At 50.9% G+C, this 24,054-nt stretch overlaps 1 protein-coding gene across 1 annotated transcript in view; it reads left to right on the top strand.

Annotated features, from left to right (window-relative positions):
* The first annotated feature begins 669 nt into the window (after positions 1-669).
* Positions 670-24,054, top strand: part of GALNT12 (polypeptide N-acetylgalactosaminyltransferase 12) — a 28,678-nt gene continuing 5,293 nt past the window's right edge. The window contains exons 1-7 of the mRNA XM_037140788.2: positions 670-1,096; positions 10,007-10,176; positions 13,369-13,558; positions 15,074-15,259; positions 18,054-18,171; positions 19,469-19,645; positions 22,319-22,450. Of these exons, the coding sequence (XP_036996683.2) occupies positions 732-1,096; positions 10,007-10,176; positions 13,369-13,558; positions 15,074-15,259; positions 18,054-18,171; positions 19,469-19,645; positions 22,319-22,450 (1,338 nt within the window). The 5' untranslated portion in view covers positions 670-731. The remainder of the gene's footprint in view (positions 1,097-10,006; positions 10,177-13,368; positions 13,559-15,073; positions 15,260-18,053; positions 18,172-19,468; positions 19,646-22,318; positions 22,451-24,054) is intronic.

Genomic DNA, 24,054 nt, shown 5'->3' with positions numbered 1-24,054 from the left:
GGACAGCCTGGTGTCCCTGAGTCTCGCTGTGCCGGTTTTCTCTTCAGTAAAAAAAAAAAAAGGAGTTTATAGACTTAGTACCCCTCTTACTCGACTATACGAGTCAGATATCGGAGATAATGTCAGTCAAATTCTTAGCACTCTGCAGCCCACATTTACTGAACGCTTACAATGTGCCAGTTGCTGAGCTAAAGGTTTTACGCTATTATATTTTTTTAAAAACTGATTCTAGAGAGAGGATAAGGGAGAAGAGAGGGAGAGAAATATCCATGTGGGGGGAAAACGTCAATCCGTTGCCTCTTGCATGCCCTGGGCTGGGCGAGGTGGGGGGTGAGGGGTTGGGGGGGGAGGTCGGACCAAACACTCAACCCAGGTATGAAGTCTGTGCCCTGACCCTAATGGAACCCAGCGACCTCATGGACAACGCCCAACCAACTGAACCAAACTGGCCACGGCTGCGCCGTTACCTTTTAAAGAATGCACATAGCCCAGCCAGCAAGGTACTAGTCTCGGCAAGCCCGAGCAGAAAACCTGGTAAGAAGAGCCTTCCTACTCGGCTTGGGGCGGCGCTCCCGCGGTCTGGCGGGCGGGCTGGGAGGGAAGGGGGCGGGGCGCAGGTGGGGCGGGCCGGGGCGGGGCGGGGCTGCGCGGGGCTGCGGTTCCGGGATCCGGGTCCCCGACTGCGCCGCCGCCTCGGGGCGCGCCGAGCGCTAGCAGTTGCTGGTGGGCGCATGTGGGGGCGCGCGGCGTGGCGGCGCTGCCCACGGGGGCTGCGGCGCGGCCGGGAGGTGCTACTGGTGCTGGTGGCGTTGCTGGCGTTGGTCGGGCTGCGGTCGGTTCTGCGGGCACATCGCGAAGCCAGGGCGGCGGAGCCGGGACTCCCACGAACACCGCGCTCCGGCCGGCGCGACCCGGTCCTGTCACGGCCACCGGTGCCTGAGGACGCTCTGGGCGCGCGGGGCGAGGCGGTGCGGCTGCAGCTGAAGGGCGAGGAGCTGCAGCTGCAAGAGGAGAGCGTGCGGCTGCATCAGATCAACACCTACCTTAGCGACCGCATCTCCCTGCACCGCCGCCTACCCGAGCGCTGGAACCCTCTGTGAGTCCTCAGGTGGCGGGAGGAGCCCTGTCCAGGGAGTCCCGAGGCCTCAGTTTTTGCATCTGTGAAGTGGTGGGGTGTTAAAATACCTGGGAATCGCGCGTCTTACTGAGTCTTTCTCGGGAGTTGGCAGCGTAAGGGTTATATGGGGGGAGGGGCACAAGAAAGTTTTTTTAAAAGAAAATAGAAAAATGTCAGAAATTGAGAAATCTGTTCCTAGGTGGTCTCTTGGCTCCCTCCCCGTTGAGAAGGGCTGTCATTTGGTTCTGGGAAGTGGGAGTCTGGGCTAAGTAGACAGGTTTAAGATGAGACCGGTTTTGGGTCCCCTTTCTGGCTCCCACGGCACCCTCAGTCCCGCTCTGCCGGTATTGTCCGCTCCATTCACTTAAGTGTGCACCTGTGTCTGTGAGTGAACTGGAGGGGTGTGCACCCCGGGCAGGTGAGGTGAAAGGTGGCCAGAAGGCCACGTCAGAGGCAGTAAGCCACCTTCTTTCTCACCTGAGCTTTGGGAGGAGGGAGGCAGGAAGGAGTGGCTGGTGGGAAGGGCTCCTTCTGCCTGTGGTCTAGCCCACTTCACTCCTGTGGGTGGTGCAGGCTCAGAGTCTGTGTAGTCAAACGCCTAGTTCCTGTCGGAGCTGCTGGCTGGGCTCGTTGCCCCCACTGCCCAAGTTTCAAGAAGGAAGCAAGTTGGCAGGAAGATGACGGCGGCCCTTCTGGCTTTCTCCTCCTTTCCTTCATTGGTGGGAATCTTCCATGTCCCTGTTTGAGCAAGCCCCTCAAAGACCTTAAGGAAAAGCGGGGTCTCTGGGAGCATCTAGCTGGGCAGCCTGCTGTGTGCAGCAGGCACCTGCCTGCCATCCCTCCCTGGTCCTTGTCTTTCCTAATTTACAAGTGTGGAAACAGGCTCAGAGAGGACAGGTGACAGCTAGAGAGTGGGGGAACTTGAGGGACTGTGATCCTCCTGGTCCCCTTGGCACTGTGCTGATTTCAAGATTTAAGGGACCTGCTCTGTGGATCCTTGGCCAGAGAGCAAGAGTGTCTGCATGAGGTGGCCCTACCTCTGCAAAATTTGGATGGACTTGCCCCTACCTTTTTTCCCCCTTGCACCTGCTCATCTCTAGCCTCATGCTTTTGCCCGAAGCATTTCCCATTAATCTTTTTGAGAAGTTTGTTTGCTGGGGTGGGTAGCAGTTCCCCCAACTCCAGCCAAATGGCTGAATGCATGCTTATTTCCTTAAAACTCCAAGGGTGCTCACTGAGTGACCATTGGGAAGCTTTCAGGTCAGACCCAGGGTTCAGGCCCAGCCCACGGGAGATAAAATTCTGACTCTCTTGCTTATAAGCTCTGTGACCTTAAGCCAGCTAACTAGTTAGTGTCTTCGAGCCTGTTTCATTACCTGCAAAACAGGGAATGAGTAGAAATAAAGCACCAAACACCTGGGAACACACTACGTGTTCAATTCTTGTTAGTTTTTCTTGTCTTTCCTGTTGCTAACAATATACACAGGAGGTCACTTTTTAATTATCCAGGGATTGGTTATAAAGTTTTTCTTTTCTGGGTTCCAACTTCCTTTATTGTCCCATGTTGTGAAATCTCTTTCAAACACTGTGGATGACCTATGGGGCTTATGGTATCCCATCTCCATGGTGACCCAGCTGCTCTGTGGCCTATCAGAATTTGCTCATAGATCCTGCTGTGGCATTGACCCTGGGGCATTAATCCAAACCCAGCGTGATAAGGAGTATGAATGCCTCCTGCCTTTAATTCCTGCAGCAAGGCCTGTTGGGTTATTCTTGCCTAGCTGGAGAGAGGGCATGTTTATCTGTGTTGGGCTCAGCCAGGCCAGAGCTTGAGGCAGCGCTTCAGCGTGGCCGGTAGCGGCAGGGCCTTTCAGGGAGACTCGCTTTTATTATAGTTCAATACAGGGGCGGGGACCCTTTCAGGCTCTTAAGATTTAGCCTGAGGATTGGCAGATTATGAGTTGAGTTCGTGGTGGGGATGGGAGGGATGGTCCCCTGGGCATCAAATTAGTAAACCGAGGGGTGGCGAAGGTCCTTGAACTGTGCAGCAGGCAAGGCCCGAGGTAGCATCCACTCTCAACTCAGAGAAAAAGCCACAGGAACAGCCAGATGTGGACATGGCTGATCTAGCACCCAGATCTTTTATTCCCTCCTCCCTTTTAGGGTGCAGGCATTTATTTCTCTATTTTAATTATGAAAACCTTACATGTTCACTCTAGACATTTGAGCATATGCAGAGAAGCAAAAACTAAGAATAAAAACCACCCATAAACCTACCACCCCAGGGAGAACCACTGGTAACATTTTGCTGTGTATTCTCCTAGACTTTTCCAGGCATAGAAATAGATTTCGAAAAATATGCATATGGGTAAGTGGGTAAGAACGCATTCAAACCCGAGTATTTTGTAGGCCCACCCGCGTTTTTAACTGGTGTTTACGCTACAGCAGGTCCTCGAATAGCATCGTTTCATTCAAAGTTGTTTCGTTCTGATGTTGATGAGAGGGCGCAGGAACTCAGCTTCTATTTATATTGATTAACCCACAGTAAAGTTGGTTTCATTATACGTTGTTTCGCTTCAAGTCAGAGAATCTATGGCTGTTAAGTGAGGACTTGCTGTACAGTGGGTAAACCTGTTAGCACAGGCCGGGAGCTGGGAACTCCCAAGGGACGAGTTGGCTTGGCTCTCCCTGGCGTCTGCCAGCCTTGGGTCTGTGTGTGCTGCCTTGGACAGAGCCAGGCTGATAGGGAACCTCAGGAAAGCTGGTTCTAATTTCTTGAGACTGGGTGCAGCCCCCAACCCTCCTGAGTCTAATACTTTGCAGGCCAGGGCATTAGAGCACAGCTTTCCCTCTGTTAGCTATAGTATTGAATCAAGGAGTTGGGGGGAGGCCGACGAGGAATCCTCGCATGGTGATACAGTAAGTACAGGGTTTGCAATACTCTTTAGCAAACACCATCTCATTTGAGGTTAGGAGGGAACTTTCACGCTGAGATGACAGCAGGCCAAAGCAGGGAGCCAGATAAGCTGCGTTTGGGGCCTTTGGAGACTTGTAAAACTATTGATGCTAAGGACCTTCCCCAGAGCAAATAAATAGAAGTTCTGTGGGTAGAGCCTGCGCTAAGGCTGATGTCAGCTGGGGTTGAAAGCTGCTGGCTGAGAGCCTGAAGCTTTCTCATGGGGAAGATTAAGGGCGGGAGCTTTTCAGGGTGTGGGAGAATACCAGAATTAGACCACTTGGGGGTTAAGGTCAGACCAAGTGCAGTTGAAGTTAGTGGTGACATCACAGTGAGTTGTGTAAGGTGTGTCACAAGTAAGAGGTTGCTAACAAGTTTGTACTACTATTTGCAAAAGGTTTTGGTTTTCACAGATCAGAGAAACCTCAAGATAATCACTAGAATGCCATTCTCGTTTGCATTCTGACTTATGTAGACAGAGATCAAGGCGGAGTGAGCGCGTTTCCAGGGGCACCTGGGTGAGGATCTGCTCATGTGAACAGCCATTCCTGCTGTGGCAGAGGGGTTGTGCAGCCCCGGGTAGGGGATTGTGTAATTACACACAGGTTTTACGTTTCTAAGAGGCGTGCTTTTAGTCTCATTCATGCTGCAGTTGCCGATGGGTTTAAGTTCAGGGATCGGGATGTGCAGGCTGGGATGATGGTCTGGAAATGGCTCCGAAGAGGTAGTTTAGCAGAAGTGTTTGGCGTCTTCCGAGGGTTGAGAAGAGGGAGTTGGTTGGGTAGGATTTCTCTTTTTGCAGAGAGGTAGCCTGCTTGTATGTTCTGATAACATTCATCTTTGGAAAAACATAACCTGGTGTGGAGACTAGAATGGTGTTTCTTTTGCTTCTCCAACAAGGCTGTAAACTGCAAGATAGTTTATTAATTCTCACTAGACTCGTCTTGTGGCCGTCTGCATGGCACTCTTTCTTCAACTCGGTTCACGTTTAAAACATGTTTAGTTTTTTTAGTATTTTCATACCTTTTCTCACTTGCTCCATGCCCTCGTGTTTTAGGTGTGTCTCCAGCATGTTGCTAGATTTGTGTTTCTTTTAAATCCAGACTGATAGTCTTTGACTTTAACTAGATGGTTATGTTCATTTATATTTATTGCGCTTATTGACACTTTGGGATTTCATTATGCCATCTTATTTTATGCTTTCTATTTGTTAAGCTTTTTTCTTTCTTAGTCACAGTTCTTTGGGTTGAAAGTGACTGAAAACCCAATGGAAACTGACTTAAATATAAAAGAAAATATATTTACTTCTATCACAGAATATCTGGTGTGAGAGCTGGGTCCAGATTATTTCAGGCCCTGGATTCAGGAATTCGATTGATGTCATCAGGAAGAGGTTGACTGGTGAGGCCTGGGCATTCAGCCTTCCTGGAGGGCCGTGTGTATGTAAATGTACATGTGTATGTATCCGTGTGTGTGTGTTTAACCCTGCACAGACCACACAGACGAGAGGTCTCTGAGAGAGAAATCCCAGTGCAGTGAGGTGAGAAAGGAGAAGGTGTGTTTCTGGGCCGGTGAAACACACAAATGGAGGTTGTGACCTTCCTGGCCTGTTCTATGAAGGCCAGGAAATATGAATTTTCATTTTTTAAAGACATTTATGTGATAACCCTGAATACAAAGCTAAAAGATTGGAGGCATCTACTGCAGCCATTTCATTCACATCCATGGACTACATGGACATGTCCTGTGCCAGTAGAGAATGGAGTGGTCCCCACCCAACAGGGCATTGTGAAGGGTAAACAGAATAACACAAGCAAAGTGTTCAGCGCACTGCCTAGCATGTAGTAACCACCCATAAATGTTACTGTTACCACCAGGCACAGTACGGGCATGCTGAATAGCCAGGGGAAAATGCAGTTTGGCCCCCGCCCTCCGAAAGTTCATGGATTATATGTACTTTCTTATAATCCATGGGAGAGTCAAGGAAAGGATGGCTGGCTGGGATTTGGCAGTCAGTTTGGCTGCTAAACTCAGGGCGGGGGTGGAGCCCTGAGTGATGCAGACCAAGCCTCTTCTGATCGAAGGGTGCACAGCTTCCTGTATAAAACCCTAACTCCCCTTTTCCTGACTAACCCTATCAGTCCGGAAAAGGGGAGACCGTAAGGGATGTTTTAGAGAAAGGAGGAGAAGCTCCCAGACCAAGAAAGAAAGAAGTCAGGATATTACATCGTTGTTCAATGAAGGCATTTGCTGTGGGGAGCTAAAGAAATATGATCCCGCTTTAAAAAAATTATCTTCCTTTGTGATTATCAAAACAATGCATATTCATTGTAGGACAGTTTTGGCATGCAAGAAGATACAAAGACCTAAATAAGACTCTGCGATAATCCACTACTCAGAGATCAGAATTGTGAACACGTTGGCATATTTCTCTGTATTGTGTACTGTTTACGTGTGAGCGCGTGTGCACACGTATCGTCATGTATAGAAGTGGCATTGTGCCGCACAGATCTGAACCCTGCTTTTCTGACTTCACGTTGTGCTGTGGCCATTGTCTTTTACTGTTATATGTCCTCTGAAATGTGATTTGGATGGCCGTGCAGCATGGCCACACGCAGTCAGTCATGCTGCGCCTTAGCTACTTCTTGTTGGATATTGAAGTTGTTGCCAGATTTTTGCTACTCTCAGTGATATTACAAAGAAAAATTCTTGCTGCAAGCCTCCTTCAGGGTATCTCTGATTATTGCCTCAGGTGAGGAATTCCTAGAATGCTAGTAGGGGATCAAAGAGAAGAGGAACATTTGAAAGCTCTGAGTGTGTGCTGCCGAAGTGACACCCAGCTTCCTTGTGATTTAAGAGGGCACAAACAGAGCAGCCACCTGGACCCTGGAGAAAAGTGGCCTTGGGCTTTGGGCTGTCACAGACCAGTGGAGACGGAAGAACACCGAGTAGGGACGGACACGAGGACCCGACTCTGTCCAGCGAAGCAGAGCGTTTTCTTCCCTCCTGCTTACGGTCGTGAGGGGAAATGAATTTTAATCCCAAACCACAGAGACATGATTTCAGACTAAAGTACAGTTATTTAGGTTGAATAAACTTTATTTTTCAAGACCTCACTTCATTATCCTTATTTCTACTCATTTTGCTTTGGATCTATGTATATTTGAATATAAATTTTAACTTTACCTTTTTTTTTTTAAGGTAAAAAGCTTTATTTTTAGGTTTCACAAAAAAACACACTTTCCATGTAGTGTAAACAATTCTTCATGATCCTTCCAGTGGGCGAACATAGCTTTTCTGTGCACCCTGCCCAGCACGCAGGGGCTTATTAAACCCAGACATACTTACTCATATTTTCATACATGTACATGTCTCCCTGCGCTAGAATGTCTGTCTGCAGGAGGACAGCTGCTGTGGTGGGAGTGGAAAAGAAGGAGAGAGGACGGGGCCTTCATCGCGTCCATTAACCAGCTTGCTCTCCCCTTGGCAACATTGCACTTTTCCTTTTTGCATTAAACTTTTAATTTTGAAAAATTGAAACCTAGAGAAAATTTGCAAGAATAGCACAACAAACTCCTATATATCCTTCACTTAGGTCCACCGATAATGTACTTTGCCCCGTTTACTTAATTTTTCTCTTTCTATTAGTGTATTATATTATTACACACTTCTGAGAGTAAGTTACAGAAATAACCATCCTTTTATCTTTTGCTACTTCTGGGTATATTTTCTAAGAACCAGGACATTCTCTCATGATACTGTGGTGTAGTTATCAAATTCAGGAAATGTGTGCAATATTGGAATGTTCCACCTGTCCCAGCGTTTTTCTTTCTGATCTGGTACCTAGTTAGAAATCAGGTAACTCACAGGCACTCTGTGACCTGCCCACGTCACTCACCTTTCTGAGCCTTGCCTTGAAAATGAGAACTATAAATACTCACCTAGGAAGCGGTTGTGAGCGTTAAATATAAGTACTGCAGTTCATTGATCCCAGGGCACTTTCTTATTTTTAAACGTTTCTGAAATGAGGATATGTATTAAAATCCATGTACCCTACAATTGTCTACCTTAGTGGTTCAAAAAGAGGGACATGTCTCCCAATCCTCGGGTTCTTCACTTGAATGAAAAATTGTAGACCGGAGATAGGATAGCATTAAGGAATGACTGATTTTTAAGGTGTTACAGTGATATTGTATTTATTATACAAAAGAGTCCTTATCTCTCAGAGATGTATATTGAAATGTTGTGGACATTGTGATATGCTGAATATTGCTTAAAATAGTCTGGGATGAGGGTGAGTGGGTGAGGAATATTGGCCAGGCTGTACTTACCTGGCCAAGGAGGTACCTCGATCACGGAGACTGACCAGGCTAGGTGACATGGAGTTTCTTGCAGTATCTCTCTACTTTTTATATGTTTGAAAATTTTAAAAATAAGATAAAAGACAAAAACACAAAAGAAAAAAGTTGCATACATAAAGGACTCTTCTGTGGCTTTTTGTGGAACTGAGTCCGTCATCATTCAGGTCTCATCCTAAGTGCCGCTTCCTCTCAGAGGCCCTCCTTGATTACCTGTCCTGCGGTTGCTCGCCTTCTCCCTTCCCTCTCCCCTCTGTGTCGCTCTGTGTCATCGCCCTTCTTCCGGTCATTGTCTGGTCACTTTTGGAAACCATTGTTATGTTTGCTGTCTTTATTATTGCCCCCCTGGAGGTAAGCTTCGTGACAGCAGGGGTTTTGCCTCTCGGTCACATAGTAGGCCATCAGGAACGAGCCGATGACGGGCCTCGCAGGGGGCAGATCATCAGCAGATGTCAGCTGCACCCCTCGTCCTGCTTGGTTCTCCATCTCTTTGATTGGCCACTCGGCGTGTTGGTAAGGCCATCCCTTCCTGCCTGTGGCCTGGCTGGTTGTCAGCACTTCCCCCTTTCTAGAAGTCCCAGCCCAGCGTCCAGTCCACCTTCAAACCTTGGTCCTTCTGGTATCCCTCTTAGGTTTTTGTCCCCTCCATCTTGCTGCCAGCCATGGCCTGCTGGTGATTTCCAGGCACTGCCCAGTCCCTGGGGTGACACTGGGAGTTTGTCGTGGGTCACTCTAAGGAGAGAATTTTGTTTCAACCAGTACCATCCTTACACAGGAGTAGCAAACCCTACCAAACGAAGAGGGAGCCTACTGGTTCCTGTCACTGCCAGTCAAGGGCCACCCCCAGAGAGGGTGGGCTCAGCCTCCCCACCACCAAGACACTGCCACAGAACAGAGTAGGGATGACATGGGGACAGGGAGGGGGGTGGTGGGCAGTCACTGTCCTCTCTCGAGCCCTCCCTGGAGCGTTTGTATGTCCTGGCCCTGGTTCTGGCTGATGCACTCAGTGCAACACCGTTGTTAAGTGTAGGCAGACTCTGCTTGGACGAAGTGTGGGGACGATGCTGGGAACAGGCAGAGGGAGACGCAGATGGGGCGTGAGTGACCTGAGTACTGTGAGTGACACACAGGGAGACACAGGTGAGGGGTGGGCAGAGCGGGGAGGTTCCAGGCAGAGGGCACGGTCTGAGCAAAGGCCCAGCAGGGGGATGGAGAGGAGTGGACAGAGGGGAGAGCCGCGGGGCAGGGAGAAGTGGCAGAAGTCTCCCTGCCTTCTGATTCGCTTAGTGTGCACATCACTCAAGCCTGAATGTTGCTTTAAAGCGTAAAACCAGCATCCCACAGTTCAAGTCTGTGGGGTGTCATTTTAGAACCTTTCTTAGAATCTGTTTGGCCTCCTAGTGGAACGTGGGGGGATCTGCAAGATCCCAGAAGATTATTTCCCATTCCCCAGAGGGAGGCTTAAGATGGGGACCTATGTTCCGTGCACCACCCCATCCCCAGCACCCGCCTGGGCTGGGTTCACGCCCGGTCAACAGCAGGTTCTTCATTCCTGAAGCTCTGTTGTATTTGCAGGTGCAAAGAAAAGAAATATGATTACGATCTTTTGCCCACGACATCTGTTATCATAGCATTTTATAATGAAGCCTGGTCAACTCTCCTTCGGACAGTCTACAGTGTCCTCGAGACGTCCCCGGACATCCTGCTGGAAGAAGTTATTCTTGTAGATGACTACAGTGATAGAGGTAAGCCCCCGATGTGGCCTCTTGGAGGAGCCCAGCTTTCCGTGGCAGTGCCTGGGAGATGACAGTGTGACATGAGGCATGTGGGAGAGGCCCAGTGAGGACAGGCTCCCTGCATGCCCCCGTGTCCACCAGAGCCTGGTGGAGGGACACACTTGTCCTGACAGAGGGCTCCTCCACATGGGAAGCTGGAGAGGGATCTACTCTGCCCGCGTGCCCAGGATGGGGCAGTTGGCCTTACTCTCGAAGGTCGAATAGTTTGTGGACAGCAAAGGAGGAAAGAGGGTGTTTCAAGTGGAGGCACCGTTGTGGGAAGGCGTGGAGGCGCTGCGTGGATCGTGTAGGATCTGCCAGTAGTTCAGAAAGGACGGAGGGCCCGCTGCTGCGGGGAGTAGTAGCAAGAGAATGGGGAGGGGGGCTGGAGATGGAGGCAGGCATTAGACACAGGCCAGGGAGCTGGGACTTTGTTCGAAGGGCGGGGAGAGCCAAGGCAGGGTTTAAGGCAGGAGGGCTGTTTGGGAGAGTCCCTCTGGCTGGAGTGAGGAGAGGAGTGTACCCAGGAGCTCGGTGAGGGGGACAGGGGGCTGTCGGGGTGGCCCAGGTGAGAGATGGAGGCTAGGAGTCAGGCGGTGGCAGAGGGAGGGGAGAGGGCGGATGAGAGATTTTCGAGAGGCGGTGTCCGCAGAGATGAAGACTGGCCAAGGTGCAGGGAGGACTGTGAGCTTCTGGCCTGGGTCCCTGGGTGAATGGCAAGGTCATCTTAGGGCTGGATGAGCCACCCAGGACAGGAGGGCTGGTTTGGGAGAGGAACGCGGATGTTTGGTTTTTGGATGTGTTGAGTTTGAGATGAGATCAGAGGGGCGGCCCAGACAGAAGAGCTGAAGCCAGGGAGGGGCAAGCCAATGAGAGGGTGGTCTCGTGCCTGCAGGCCTGGCCAGTGACCGGGTCCAGCAAGTCACGCACAGTCCGGGGCAGCCCTTTGTTATTCGGTGAACGGTTTTTGAGTTTTAAGGTGTGCAGCACACTGGTCTAGGCACTGGGGACTTCCTGGGGAGCAAGGCAAGTCCCTGTTCATTTGTCTTCTCGCTCGTGACCGGGTTTGTCCACACCCGTCTCAGAGAGTTGCAGTCAGGGGTAAGTGAGATCCTGCGCACACAGACACGTATATGGAACAGAACCTCGTGGCCCCAGCGCGCAGCAGGCACTCGTCTCTGTTCCCTTTGTCCTTTCCTCCCCTGGTTGTTTTAAACCTGTCTGGGTGGACTCTGGTTCTGGGTGGGACTACATAGGCTTGGGTCCGGCCCCAGCTCCTCATAGCCGTACCACCTCGGGCAAGGAGCATGGCCTGTTTCAACCTCGGCCCTAGCCCGTCCGTGTTTTATAATAGATTAATATAATCAATTAGCATAAATTAAATAATAACAGTTCCTTCCTTGTAGGGTCATTGTGAATATTAAATGAGGTAAAGCAAGGCCAGTGCCTGGCATATTGTTAGCACTTGTTAAATGATAACTTCTACTTTTATGAAATATTAAACCATAAAATGCTGAAAATATCAGAAATATCTTCATTCAGAAGCAGATATTAGATTTAAAGTTTTATCTTTAGGGAATTAAGCAGGATTTTTGGGATCCTGTGGCTGGCGGGAACACGGTCTGGACCCTCCGGCACAGCGCGGTTCCCTCGTAAACGTGCAGCAGGGCCGTGGTCCCCCCAGCCCCCTGCAGGTGACCTGTAAAGCAGGCGAGGTGCCCGCCCAGCCTGTCCTGCCTCCTCCCGCCCTTTCTGCGCTGCCAGGCCGAGCTCCAAGACGGTGGGTCAGCCCCTCCCCGGTGTGGGAAGACAGTTCAGGCAGACAGAAGGTGAAGGCCGACCGAATCTCTGCTGCGTGTGTGCGGGGAGGCCGCAGGTGCGCTTCTGTGGGCGTTGGCTGAGCATCATGGTGACGCCTGTGTGTGGGAAGTGGCCGGTCTGACTCCTGCTTTAGGCTTATTTACAGTTATGTTTAGGATTGAAACAAACCAATTCATGTGATGAATCTTTTCTTTTCTTTTTGAGTGGCAAGAATACTTAGGGAAACATTTTCACTAATTGTGAAGCAACCTGGAACAGTTTATAAACTTTTCCGCTTCCTGATGATTGAAGACTTTGAGACAAAGCCCATGTGGGTGTGAGGAAATTCATTCACACTTTTGCCCGAGTGGGTGCCCACTCACCTGACTCACAGAGGCCTGTGAGTGGGGGCCTCCATCGTGGGGCCTGAGTGTGGGGTCGGGCGTCCTGGAGCCAGCCCTCACTGCGGGTGCTTCCTTTGAACTTTGAAGGACTCATTTCGTTTTCTGCAAAATGGGATGTTCTCCCCACAAGTTTTGGGTTTGTTAACAAGGATGAGAAGGAGCATGCTCTGTGGACTCAAGAAGGCAGGGTCTCTGGGTTTAAATGACAGGTCCTCAGCACACTTGGTCTGTGACCTTGACCCTGACAAGTTACTTAGCCTCTCTGGCCTTAGTGTTCACCTCTGTAAAATGGGGATGATAGTGGCACCTCCCTCACAGGATCTCTATGAGAACTGCGTGAGTTGTGTGCCACTCACTCAGGCAGCGATGAGCTCGGCAGGCCCTCGCAGGTCAGCTGTCATCGTTACTGGGTCACTGGGCCACCTGATGTGTGCTCCCGAGAAAATGCACAGTAGCATAACTGTGATCACATGATACTGTCAGATTTTCACTAACGTAACTGTAGTAGTGTAACTATAATGACACAAAGTTTGTGTTAACATAATTTCGTGTAAATCAAAAGTTTGTAGCATATGGTATCATTAATTAATGTAACAAGTTTATGTTAACACAACTTTTTAGAAAGATGGTGGTTGGGTGGTTCCTGTGCTTTTTATTTTTGAGTGTTCACAAGTCAATGTATAATGTATTCTGGGGGCTCATGCCTCTATGTATTCAGCTATATCCACATACCATATCATGCATGTCAAACATCCCGAGATTCTGGAATTCCTCCGCCCCAGCCCCCTGGCCTGCGGGGTGCGGCCAGCCTTGGCTCGCATGGGGGCCAGTGTGTCCCAGGTGGCACAGCGAAGGAGGCTTTTGTCTATCTGGCCTTCTTTTGGGGACACGGAGGCCCTGGAAGGACCTGGCTGGGGATATGTGGGGGTGACCCTCGTTGTTCCGCTTGCCTCCCCAGAGCACCTGAAGGAACGCCTAGCCAACGAGCTGTCGGGGCTGCCCAAGGTGCGCCTGATCCGTGCCAACAAGAGAGAGGGCCTGGTGCGAGCCCGGCTGCTGGGGGCTTCCGTGGCCAAGGGCCACGTGCTGACCTTCCTGGACTGCCACTGCGAGTGCCACGAGGGCTGGCTGGAGCCGCTGCTGCAGAGGTGCGCCAGCCGTCCGCGGGGGGCGGGGCCTTCACATTGCGTAACCGCTATTCGGAGTCCTCTCCTCCCGTTCTGGTTCCCGGCTTTCCCTTCTTGGCTTTCCCTTCTTGTAAAAATTAGGCTACCCATGCTTCCAGCCAGCTTGTTACAAGTCTCGTGTTCTCGGGGTCTTTGCCAGGGGCCACACAGCACCTTCGAACTGGCTGGCTGGTCTGCTGTTGTCCCTCTCACCCTTTTAATAATGTCCTTTGTTTATCCAAAGACCTGGGCGTTGGCAGAGAGTGAAGGCAACTTCCCCAATTTAGTGAGCTCACAGTTTGGATTCTCTGGCTTACATAATCTGTCCTGAACAGTGCAGTTTCCCATAAAACTGTAATTCTTACCTCAGGGTCATATTCATCATACCTCCTTAACTTTCTGGTGTTATGCTAAAAACACGTACAGCTCAAGTTTGGCTGATCTCTGTTTTTCACACCATTTTGTGTCTATGTGTGTGTGTGACTTCTATGATTTTTTAGGGTCAAATTCCAGATAAAAGCCCCTAAAATGTAACCCAGAGAAATCTAGTGTTCACCCATGGTCCAGTCTCAGATCATCTTTCCTGGTGTGCTGTCAGATGCCAGAAAACAGTTGGGAAGCCGTGCCGACGGATGGCTGGGCTTGCGGTAACCGCTGTGGGGGGACCAGTGAAAGCAGGCACACTGGCTGGTGCCTGCCACAGAAAACCACAGTGTTTCCCTCTGTGTGAGATAGTTCACAATGACAAAGATTAAAGGAAAAGAATAGCAATAGTTCCAGGTTCTCTGCCAGCCATCCTACGTGTATTCTCTGGGCGTCTTCATCTTAACCCTGTGGGAATATACAGGGTGGGGCAAAAGCAGGTTTACAGTTTATTTTGCATTGTTCTTTAGTAAGTATTGTATTATTTTCCCTGCAAACCACCTGCTTTTGCGCGAGCCTGTTCCAGTGTTACCCGTGAGGCAGCTGGCCCTGAGAGCTGAGGTGACTCAGCTAAGGTCACATGGCAAACAAGGGGCAGGAGTCAAATAGATACTTTTACTGACCTGACCCTTTGGTCTGGGGACGTCTCTGCACAGGGAGATAATTATTTCTTCACTTTTTGAGATTCGTTGTGATTCAATGAAGAAGCCTTCTGCGATCTTGAGAAGTCAAAAATCTGCTTTCTGTTTGAAAAGTTACCTTTGATTTTTCACGTCTTGACTTTCGTAGAGGGAGGCACGTTGAGCCGGAATATCCACAGGTCCAATCAGAGTGTCAGAGCCGTGGGGCGTTTCATATGAAAGTTGGGATCCTTGCTCCCCCCTTTCCCCCAGGAGTCCCCCAAGATGCTCACCTGCCTGACACGGCCGCAGACCTGGAACAGAGAAGCAGGTCTTCCTCGTGCGGGGGCTCCTCCCTCCTGGGGGAAGGGCGAGGCCAGTTCACCCCCAAATCTCCGCATTGTCCTCCCGCGCCTGTCCACACAGAGAGACGGGGTGTCCTGGGTGTTTGCAGGATCTGGGAGGAGGAGTCGGCGGTGGTGTGCCCGGTGATCGACGTGATCGACTGGAACACCTTCGAGTACATGGGGAACTCCGGGGAGCCCCAGGTCGGCGGTTTCGACTGGAGGCTGGTGTTCACCTGGCACGTGGTCCCCCGGAGAGAGCGGGCGCGGATGCGATCCCCCGTCGATGTCATCAGGTCAGGAGCGATTATTTGTCATTCTGCTCACTAACGCGTCATCGGTAGAGTCTTTGGTCGAGCCTCTGCATCCGGCTGACATGTCGGTGAAGGCCATCGGCAGGGACATGCTGCCGGGCCCCCACCTTCCTCCAGGGTATTTGTTTGTTATTTTTATTAAAAATCTTCTCTCTGTACATGGATTTTATCTTGGTGTTTGAGTATATTTTAAAAATCATGGTAAAATATACATAGCCCCAAATTTACCATTTTTAAGCATGCAGTTTCGTGACACCAAGCACATCCACAGTCTCCAGCGGCCGTCACCTCTGCGTATTTCCGGAGCTTCTTTGTCACCCTGTACAGAGACTCTCTGCCCTTGAAGCAGAGACTGCCCTTCCTTCCCTTCTCCGGATCCTCGTAACTTCTCTTCTGCTTCTGTTCCTGTGAATTTCCCTGTTCCAGATACCTCGTATAAGTGCAGTCACTCAATATTTGTTGTTTTTGTAGATGAGGGGGAGAGAGAGAGAGATTAATTTGTTATTCTGCTTATTTATGCACTCATTGGTTGATTCTTGCCTGATTGGGGATTGAACCTGTGACCTCGGTGGATTGGGACGATGCTCTAACCAACTTAGTTACCCAACCAGGGCCCAGCTTCATTCTTTTTTATGGCTAAAGGGTATTCCATTGTCTATACATCCACAGTTTGTTTATTCATTCATCCATGGATGGACACTTGGGTTGTTTCCACCGTTTGGTTATTGTAAATAGTGCTGTTGTGGACGTGGTGTGCTATTATTTGCTTTGAGTCCCTACTTTCAGTTCTTCGGGTACATACCTAGGAGAGAATGGCTGGGTTCACGGTGGTTCACGTTTGACATCTTGAGGACATACTGTCAGGCACCTTTTGGACTGGGGAGGTGAGTGGACCTGGGGGTGACGAGCCTGGGTCTGAGTACAGTGACTCGAGGGATGCTAGTGCTCCTCCTTGAGGTGTTGAAGGAACAGATCGTTGTTCCTCCCCTTCCAAGTTCAGGACCTGTTGGGAGACAGAGGTAAGAGTCAGGCAGATAGAGATCGGACTTCAGCTTCATTGCTGGCGTTTTGAGCTAGAAATGGTCTCTGCACCCACATTTGGGCTTTTGAATCCTTCCACTTGAGTTCTGACCTTGCGATGACCCACTGCTGTCTGAAGTGGACTGAGTATAGAGATGGTATTGAGGGGTCGGGCGGAGAGGTCAGTGGGGTCAAGTGAGGTGCAGCCTTGAAGGCCACGGAAAGGGTGTGGGCTTCACCTCGAGAGGGTAGAAGCTATGAAGGGACTTTAGCTGGAAGTGACCTTGGCCTGTTAAATTCTTTAAAGATTGTGCTGGGTGCCAGTGGTGAGGGGCCTGGAGGGAGCAGGCTGCAGGCAGGGGCATCACTGGGAGGCACTGCAGTGTTGCAGGGCAGGAGGAGATGGTGCAGGAGAAGGTGGAGGGAAGCAGTGGGCTCAGAGGTGTTGTGGCGGGAGAACTGGGGGGACCGACTGGGAGTACGGCAGGGAAGAATCAAAGGTAACTCCCAGGCTTCTGGGGGACCCCTGAGGGAGCATCTTGCCTAACCTCACATTGTACAGGTTTGGAGACGGAGGCACAAAGCAGGAAGGGTCTTAACCAGGGTCACATATCCAGCCTGTGATGCTGACATGTACTCTTGTTGCCTGACCCCCCCACTGCCACCCTACACACATGCTTAGGGACGCTGTGGCCAGCTACCCCACCCCCATAATACCCTAGGCCTCAGTTTTCTCACCTGTGCAGTAGGTACGAGCATATCCACCCTGTCTATTTCCTAGACTTTGAGGATGAACACGTGTGAAAGTGTCATGTAGTCTAGGACCTTCCTTCCCACAGGGAATCTGGCTGTCCGTTCCTCAGCTGGCCTAGAGTTTGGGGCGCAGGGAAAGTCGGTACTTTGTCAAGGCCTGGATGTGCGGCTGGAGGATCGAAAACTTAAACTTGGGTTCTTTGTATTACACAGTTCCCCGTTTCCGAATTTATTCTTTTCATTTGTTTGTCTGCGGTGTGCTTACAGCTTTCTGCTGTGGTGGGGTGGAAGCCTTGGGCTATTTCTGAGGCCAGTGTTATCTTCCAGAGGAACCCGGTAGAGAGAAAATGGGGCCAGCTGAGGACACAGGCCAAAGCCGGCGTCCGGATCCTGCAGGGGGCAGTGCTCGACCTGGAGAGGAGCAGGCAGGCCCTCCAGGAGCCGTTAGAGGCCGGTGCCTGTTATGATCTCCTACTCACCAGCTTCTTGGGGGCCTCTGTGAGTGCCACCACTATGACTGGGTGCCCCAGGTCGCCACCACCTGGTACCTGCCATTCTCTGGGGGAACGTGGTCTTATCTCCTGGTCCTCTGTGCTTCTAAAAGTACAGGGTTTCTCTCCATCTCATGCCTTTGCTTCTGATGGCATCTTCTTGGAGAACCACTCCATTTCTTTTCTCGGCTAACTCCCCTTTGTTGTTCTGCATACCCTGCCTCTTCCAGGAAACTGAGCTCCCCGCCTCTGGCCGCCCCCCATGACCTCTTCTGTGTTCACACAGGCTCAGGGCAACTTAGTTAACACATTTGTCCTACACCCAGTTCTGTCCCTGCCTGTTGAGCTGCCTGTGCAGCCCCCAGGTCTCGCTCGGTGCCGGCCGGAGTGTGAGCTCGGGGTACTCTTTAGAGATGGATGACTGGACTGGCGGGCATGTGGTGGGCGGGGAGGTCAGCTAACTGGTGGTTTCCTGCTGCTTGCGCTGCAGTGTGGGTCTCATATGCTTCCAGGTCTCCGACAATGGCTGGCGGGCTGTTTGCTGTGAGTAAGAAATATTTTGAATATCTGGGGTCTTATGACACAGGAATGGAAGTTTGGGGCGGAGAAAACCTCGAATTCTCCTTCAGGGTAAGTATTCCAGCTTTCTCTTTGGACTCATTCTTAACCTGTCTCTCTCTCTCTCTCTCTCTCTCTCTCTCTTCGGGAAGGATGGAATTTTATGAGAGCCTGGTAGACTTTTCCTCCATATTGTCAGCTTATCCAGCAGTGCTGAAAGATGGCAGTGGCATACGAATCCTGTAACCATGCTTGCCTGCTTGTTTGAACTTTTAAAAATATCTACTTTTAAATAGACTTGGGGTAGGAAAAGGCCTCGCAAGTCACCCAGTTCTTTCCTCTCACTACAGCGGGGAGGGACTGAGGCCCAGGCCTGAGGGGGAGTGGCTTCGCTCAAGGAGTGGGTGTCAGAGACTAGACTGGAAGTGAGGTCCCTACCTGCTGATCCCATCTTTTGGAGACTTGTTTCGTAGAACTATTTATGAAGTGGCCTCTTTATTTACCGTACTGACTTCCAAACTTTGACCCACATAGAATTGTTGGGGAAACGTCTTAAAAAGGCCGATTTACGGGCACCATCCCCAGAAAGTCAGACTCGGTGGGTTTACGGTAGGGACCAGGAATCTGCCTTCTGTGATAAAGCCCACCCAGCAGTCCCACTGGCCGTGACTCACGGATGACACCCCTTTAAGAAGCTTTGAGCATCTCTGTGGGGTCTCCGGTTAACCAAACCTTGTATTTTAAGTATCAGAACCTTAGGTCAATGTTAGTGCTTTTCAATAGAAAATTTAAAACTTTAGTAATATTTGATATGGTTTCCTGCTTAAAAAGTATGATTTAATAAATAAGAATTTGGCCCTTTGCCCCAGCAGGAAGCAGCCCGGACACCTCAGCCCGCTGAGTTTCCGTGTGCTCTTAATGGTCTTTCTGCCTTCTCCCCAGGTGTCAGGCCGCCCTGCCTGCCTCTAGAAGCTCCTCCTTTCCCCCTTCCACACTTCTCTTCCTACTTGCTGCTTTCCTATCTTCTGTGGCTAGGATACCAGGTAATTAGCCTGTATTTTACGCACTGAGTAGCTGGGTTCCCAGCGAGGTCAGCTATGGGCACAGCCAGGAGTCAAGCGCGTGAGCTTTAGTGCATGGACGTGGGGTCTAGGTTCCAGGGCTCGTTTGCCTTCAGGGCTGCCTTCTTACTCTGACTGCTTTCTGTGTTCCAAGTGTGCTGGGGGAGCCACCTGCTGTCCCACGGGGGGAGGGCTTGGCAGTGGTCGTCATGACGTCTGTGTCCAGCCACCTGGCTGTGGGCACTCTGGCCAGCACCTCATTCCCTTCCTGCCCCCCCCGCCCAGCCTCTTCTCTGCTCTGTGTGCAGATCTGGCAGTGCGGTGGGACCCTGGAGATACACCCGTGTTCTCACGTTGGCCATGTTTTCCCCAAGCAAGCTCCCTACTCCCGCAAAAAGGCTCTGGCCAACAGTGTCCGTGCCGCCGAAGTGTGGATGGATGAGTACAAAGAGCTGTACTACCATCGCAACCCCCACGCCCGCCTGGTGAGTCCCTGGGCCCCTGCACCCGGTCTGGCCTCCTCTGAACAGGAGGAGCTGACTCTGGCCTCGGTGCCGTAGCAGACTTGGTTCCAGAAACAGAAAATTAGTTGGGTGCTCTTGATGCAGTATGGGAAAATGTTATTCCTTTATTTATAATTTACAGTTGATTCTTATTATCTGCAGTAGCTCTGTTCTATATAGTCACTGCAAACACTGCATTTGGGAGTCCTGACCCCCTGCTCTTGAAGGAAATAAAGTCAGGGTTAGGTTCCCAGAAGCCTCTAGCAGGTTGACATTTTTGTCAGCCGATCAACACGTAACCCTGTTTTATGTGTTTCTGTTTAAAGATACCTTATTTACCATGTGTTGTTGGTTCACTACATTGGGCTCGCGGCCTCCAGTACTGCCACTCATGCCTGAAAGAAGTTGATCAAACACTGTCTCTCTGCATCAGGCACGTCACAGCCTTCTCCATCTGAGGCTGTGCTCCGGCGCTCTGCTGGGGGGCCACTCCATAGAGCGGAGTCCCCATCGTGAAGCACAAAAATCTGAAATGTGCAGCACTAGACAGACCGCAAAAAGGCACTCGTGTACAGTGTGCGAACGGCACACTGGGTGACTCAGATTTTTGCCCCCCTGTGCATGTCCTCACATTGCAGAATACAGAGAACAGCCCAAGTGTTGGTCTGAGGGTTACAACCACACTTTTTTCTTACTTTTAAAAAGATTTTATGTATTTATTTTTAGGGAGAGGGGAAGGGAGGGAGAAAGAGAGGGAGAGAAGCATCAGTGTGTGGTTGCCTCTCACGCATTCCCCACTGAGGACCCGGCCTGCCACCCAGGCACAGGCCAGCATTCAGTCCACTGAGCCACACCAGCCAGGGCCAGTTACAAACAAATTTTGACAAATAGGTCCACTGCCCCTGCACGGGCCAGCTCTGCATGCCCCAGGACCTGTGTTCCCGTAGCTAAGAGGGCTACTCGGCAAGACGAGGTCTGCTCCAAGATTTGCTGGCCACTTGATGAAAATCTCTCCTGATTCCTAATAGCAGCCCTTCCTTTAGGCCAGCTCTGAATTTTTTATTTAAGAGATGGGAAAACTGACGTGAGCAGAACTGGGCCTGGGGTGTGCACACTCCAGTGGACCCCCGTGCTCTGCAGAGCCCTGGGGACCCTCCCCCTGACCTCCTTCCTGGCCTCTCTCTGCCTCTGAGTTCCAGGGTCATTGTTTCTTCTGCCTGCCTCCAGGCTGTGGGGCGGAAACATCCGCTCTTCCCAGTCACCTGGTCTGGGACCCCCAGCTCTTTCTTCCTGAGAATTCTCAAAGAACAGGGTGTGAGAGGGGGCACTGTGTACACCTTTTGCCTGAGTGCCTGGTGGCCTTGAAATGGACATTGGGTTGCAGATGAAGGTACAATGACTCTGATCAAAAACGAACTGGAAGGGCAGATAAAGTGCTTCTCAGATAAGGTCAAGTTCAAGGAGGTCATCATCACCAAGCCCTTATTATATGAAATGTTAAAGGGACTTATCTAAGAAAAAGAAGATAAAAAAGACGAACAGTGAAAGGATAGCAAACTCACAGTTATTAACAACCACACCTAAAACAAAAGCAAACTAAGAGGACAGCTAGATCAGGAGCAAAACCATAGAAATGAAGATCACATGGAGGGTTAGCAACAGGGGAGTGGGAGGAGAAGAAGGGGGGAGAAGGTACAGAGAATAAGTAGCATAGATGGTAGGTAGAAAATGGGGGGGGCAAGAATAGTATGGGAAAGATAGAATCTAAAGAACTTGAGACACGTGGCCATAAACTAAAGGGGGAATGGTGGGGGAGAGGGTGTGCAGGGTGGTGGGGAATGAAGGGGGGAAATGGGACAACTGTAATGGCATAATCAATAAAATATATTAAAAAAATAAACTGGAAAATAAGCAGAAATGTCAAATTCTCGTCAAATGTATCATACCATTCGGTTAAGTATTTAACTTAGCAAACTTTATCAGTTTGACGTCACAGTGCCGGGATGGCAGTGTCCAAACTCAGCACCGTTGGTGTGGCTTTCGTGCTAAACGGGCGCTTCCTTTGTTTAGCCGTTTGGAAGTTTTGTACCCACCCTCTGCCCAGAGCACTGAATGTCCGCTCATCTCCGTTGTTGCAGCGTTTTGCTCTCACGTTGTCAGTGCACATTTTGACTTAAGTACGTGGGGCACATCAGGTTTGCATGCACCATCATGTCTAGAAAACTTACCTGTGTTAGAAAGCGAGTGTCAGACATCAGCAGTAAATCAGAGTGTCATTGTACCTGTGCGCTGTGCTGCCGACATTTGCTGGTCTGTGGTCGTGCGTGCATCCATGGGGCGCAGGCCCACAGGTCCAGCACAGCCCCGGCATCTGGATCCCTCATTCCATCAGCGGGCGCCCCACACCCTTCCCTCGTGACCTGCTTGCACCTCCCTGCGCGAGAGCGCCTGGGAATGTGACTGTGGGACGGTCTCACCGGCCCGAGCGCTGCCACTGTGTCTGAGGCTGTCGTTTGCACTCTGGGTCCTGCCCAGGGCCTGGCACACATTTGGTGCTCCATAAAAGCTTATTGCAGGAGTGAGCAACAGTGGAGAGAGGGCTTTGCTAAGAAGTGCCATGACCTGCAGGGGCTCACTGTTTCGTCGTTTTGTCAGGAGCCCTTTGGGGATGTGACAGAGAGGAAGCAGCTCCGTGCCAAGCTTCAGTGTAAGGACTTCAAGTGGTTCTTGGAGACCGTGTACCCAGAACTGCACGTGCCTGAAGACAGGCCCGGCTTCTTCGGGATGGTGAGTAAGGCGGGCCCGTGCTGGGCAGGGAGTCCCAGGCCCCCAGGTCCGGTCAGCAAACCCTGGGCAAGAAAGACCTCTCAGTGGGGACCACGGGCGCCCCCAATCCCAAACTCCTCTCCCTTTTCATCCACTGTTCTTCCTTCTCCCTGCCAGTGTTTGGGGATCAGGTCCAGAGTGTCAGTCCTGGGAGCCAACTTGAAATTGGCGAGTGTAAACTGGAACATGGGTGTTTCCAGGTGCTGGTTTTTACTGTCGCCTTACAACTTTACCTCAAATCTCAGTGGCTGGACAAGTTTGTTTCCAACTCAGGGAGCCCCAAAGCCAGCAGTGAGGAAAGGAGAGTTCTGTTATTTCAAAAACCTAAAAGGAGTGCTTTTGGAATGAGGCCGGCTCCTGGCCATCATCCGAAAGTGCACCAAGTCGGCAGGGGCGGCCTCCTGTGTCTTTTTGGCCAGAAGTGCTGGTGTTTCTGGGAAAGTCTTTGGTTTCCCACCAATTCAGCGTTACTGTGAAAGTGTTCAAATGTATGGAAACCCAGTGGCGTACTGAATCCTGCCCCCGAGGTCCTAGAATTATCAAGCTTTGGCCTCTCTTGCTTTGCCTCTCCTCTGCTCCACCCTCCCCCATGTTCCCTTTTTCAAGCAAACCCCGGACACTGTGTCGTTTTACTCCTGTGCCTTTCAGCACGTATCGCGGTGAAATTCGGATATCCTCCCACAAAACCACAGGCCATTGTCACCCCGGTCAAAGGAACAATGATTTCTTGGTATCATTTACTGTCCAGCCCCTGTTCAGAGTCCCCAGATTTTCACGTCTCTCTTGGTTATCTGTGCGTTCCCTTGGGGTCCCAACAAGGCCTGCATGGCGTGTGTGGTCACCGCCTCTCCTGTCCTCTGTCTCTCATGGCGTGTGTGGTCACCGCCTCTCCTCTCCTCTGTCTCGCTAATCGAAGGCAGCCCTTTCCCTCCTTTGCTCCCCCCTTTGCTACCACATTCGTTGCCCCATACAGTGCCTTACTCTTGGGACTATCCGATTGTTTCTTTGTGATGACTTTTAAATCGTGCCTCTCTGCCTTCATATTCTTTACGATGGGAGTGAGGTCTAAAGGTTCGATGGGAGTTGGCGAAACCTTTTTGGCCAGGACACTTCATGGGTGTGCTTTGTCTTTACGTGTGTCGTAAAGGAAGCACAAAATGCCTGGTCCTCCCGCCTTTAGTGACAAGATCAGTCAGTGGGTTCATGGAGGGTCCCCGGGACGTGCCCTGTTCCCAGGTTCCTTCACAAAGCACAGGGATCTCAGGGACGCGGAGGGCTGTGCGTTATGAGCTGGTGGGCGGCAGCATCCTTCTTCCTGTACGACCGAGTCTTATCATCAGAGCCAGGCTGGTGGAGAGTGGACAGGGCAGGGCAGCGGTTGGGTTCAGGGGGACTATCGAGGGTACTCCGAACGCACCAGGTAGCAATGTGAGTTTTCCCCTGGAGGCTTTGGAAGGGAGGAGGGAGCACGGAGCTTCCGAGGTGCTTTGCTCTTGCGGCTATTGAAGGGTTTTAGAGCCAAGCGATACGTCAGAGATGACACTAGATTAGACAGTGTGGAGTGA

The sequence above is a fragment of the Artibeus jamaicensis genome, unplaced genomic scaffold, assembly GCF_021234435.1.
Source record: "Artibeus jamaicensis isolate MK-2021 breed Jamaican fruit bat unplaced genomic scaffold, CSHL_Jam_final scaffold_1964, whole genome shotgun sequence".
Classification (NCBI taxonomy): Eukaryota; Metazoa; Chordata; class Mammalia; order Chiroptera; family Phyllostomidae; genus Artibeus; species Artibeus jamaicensis.
The sequence above is the reverse complement of the archived record's forward strand: the minus strand, read 5'-3'. Positions and strand labels throughout refer to the sequence as shown.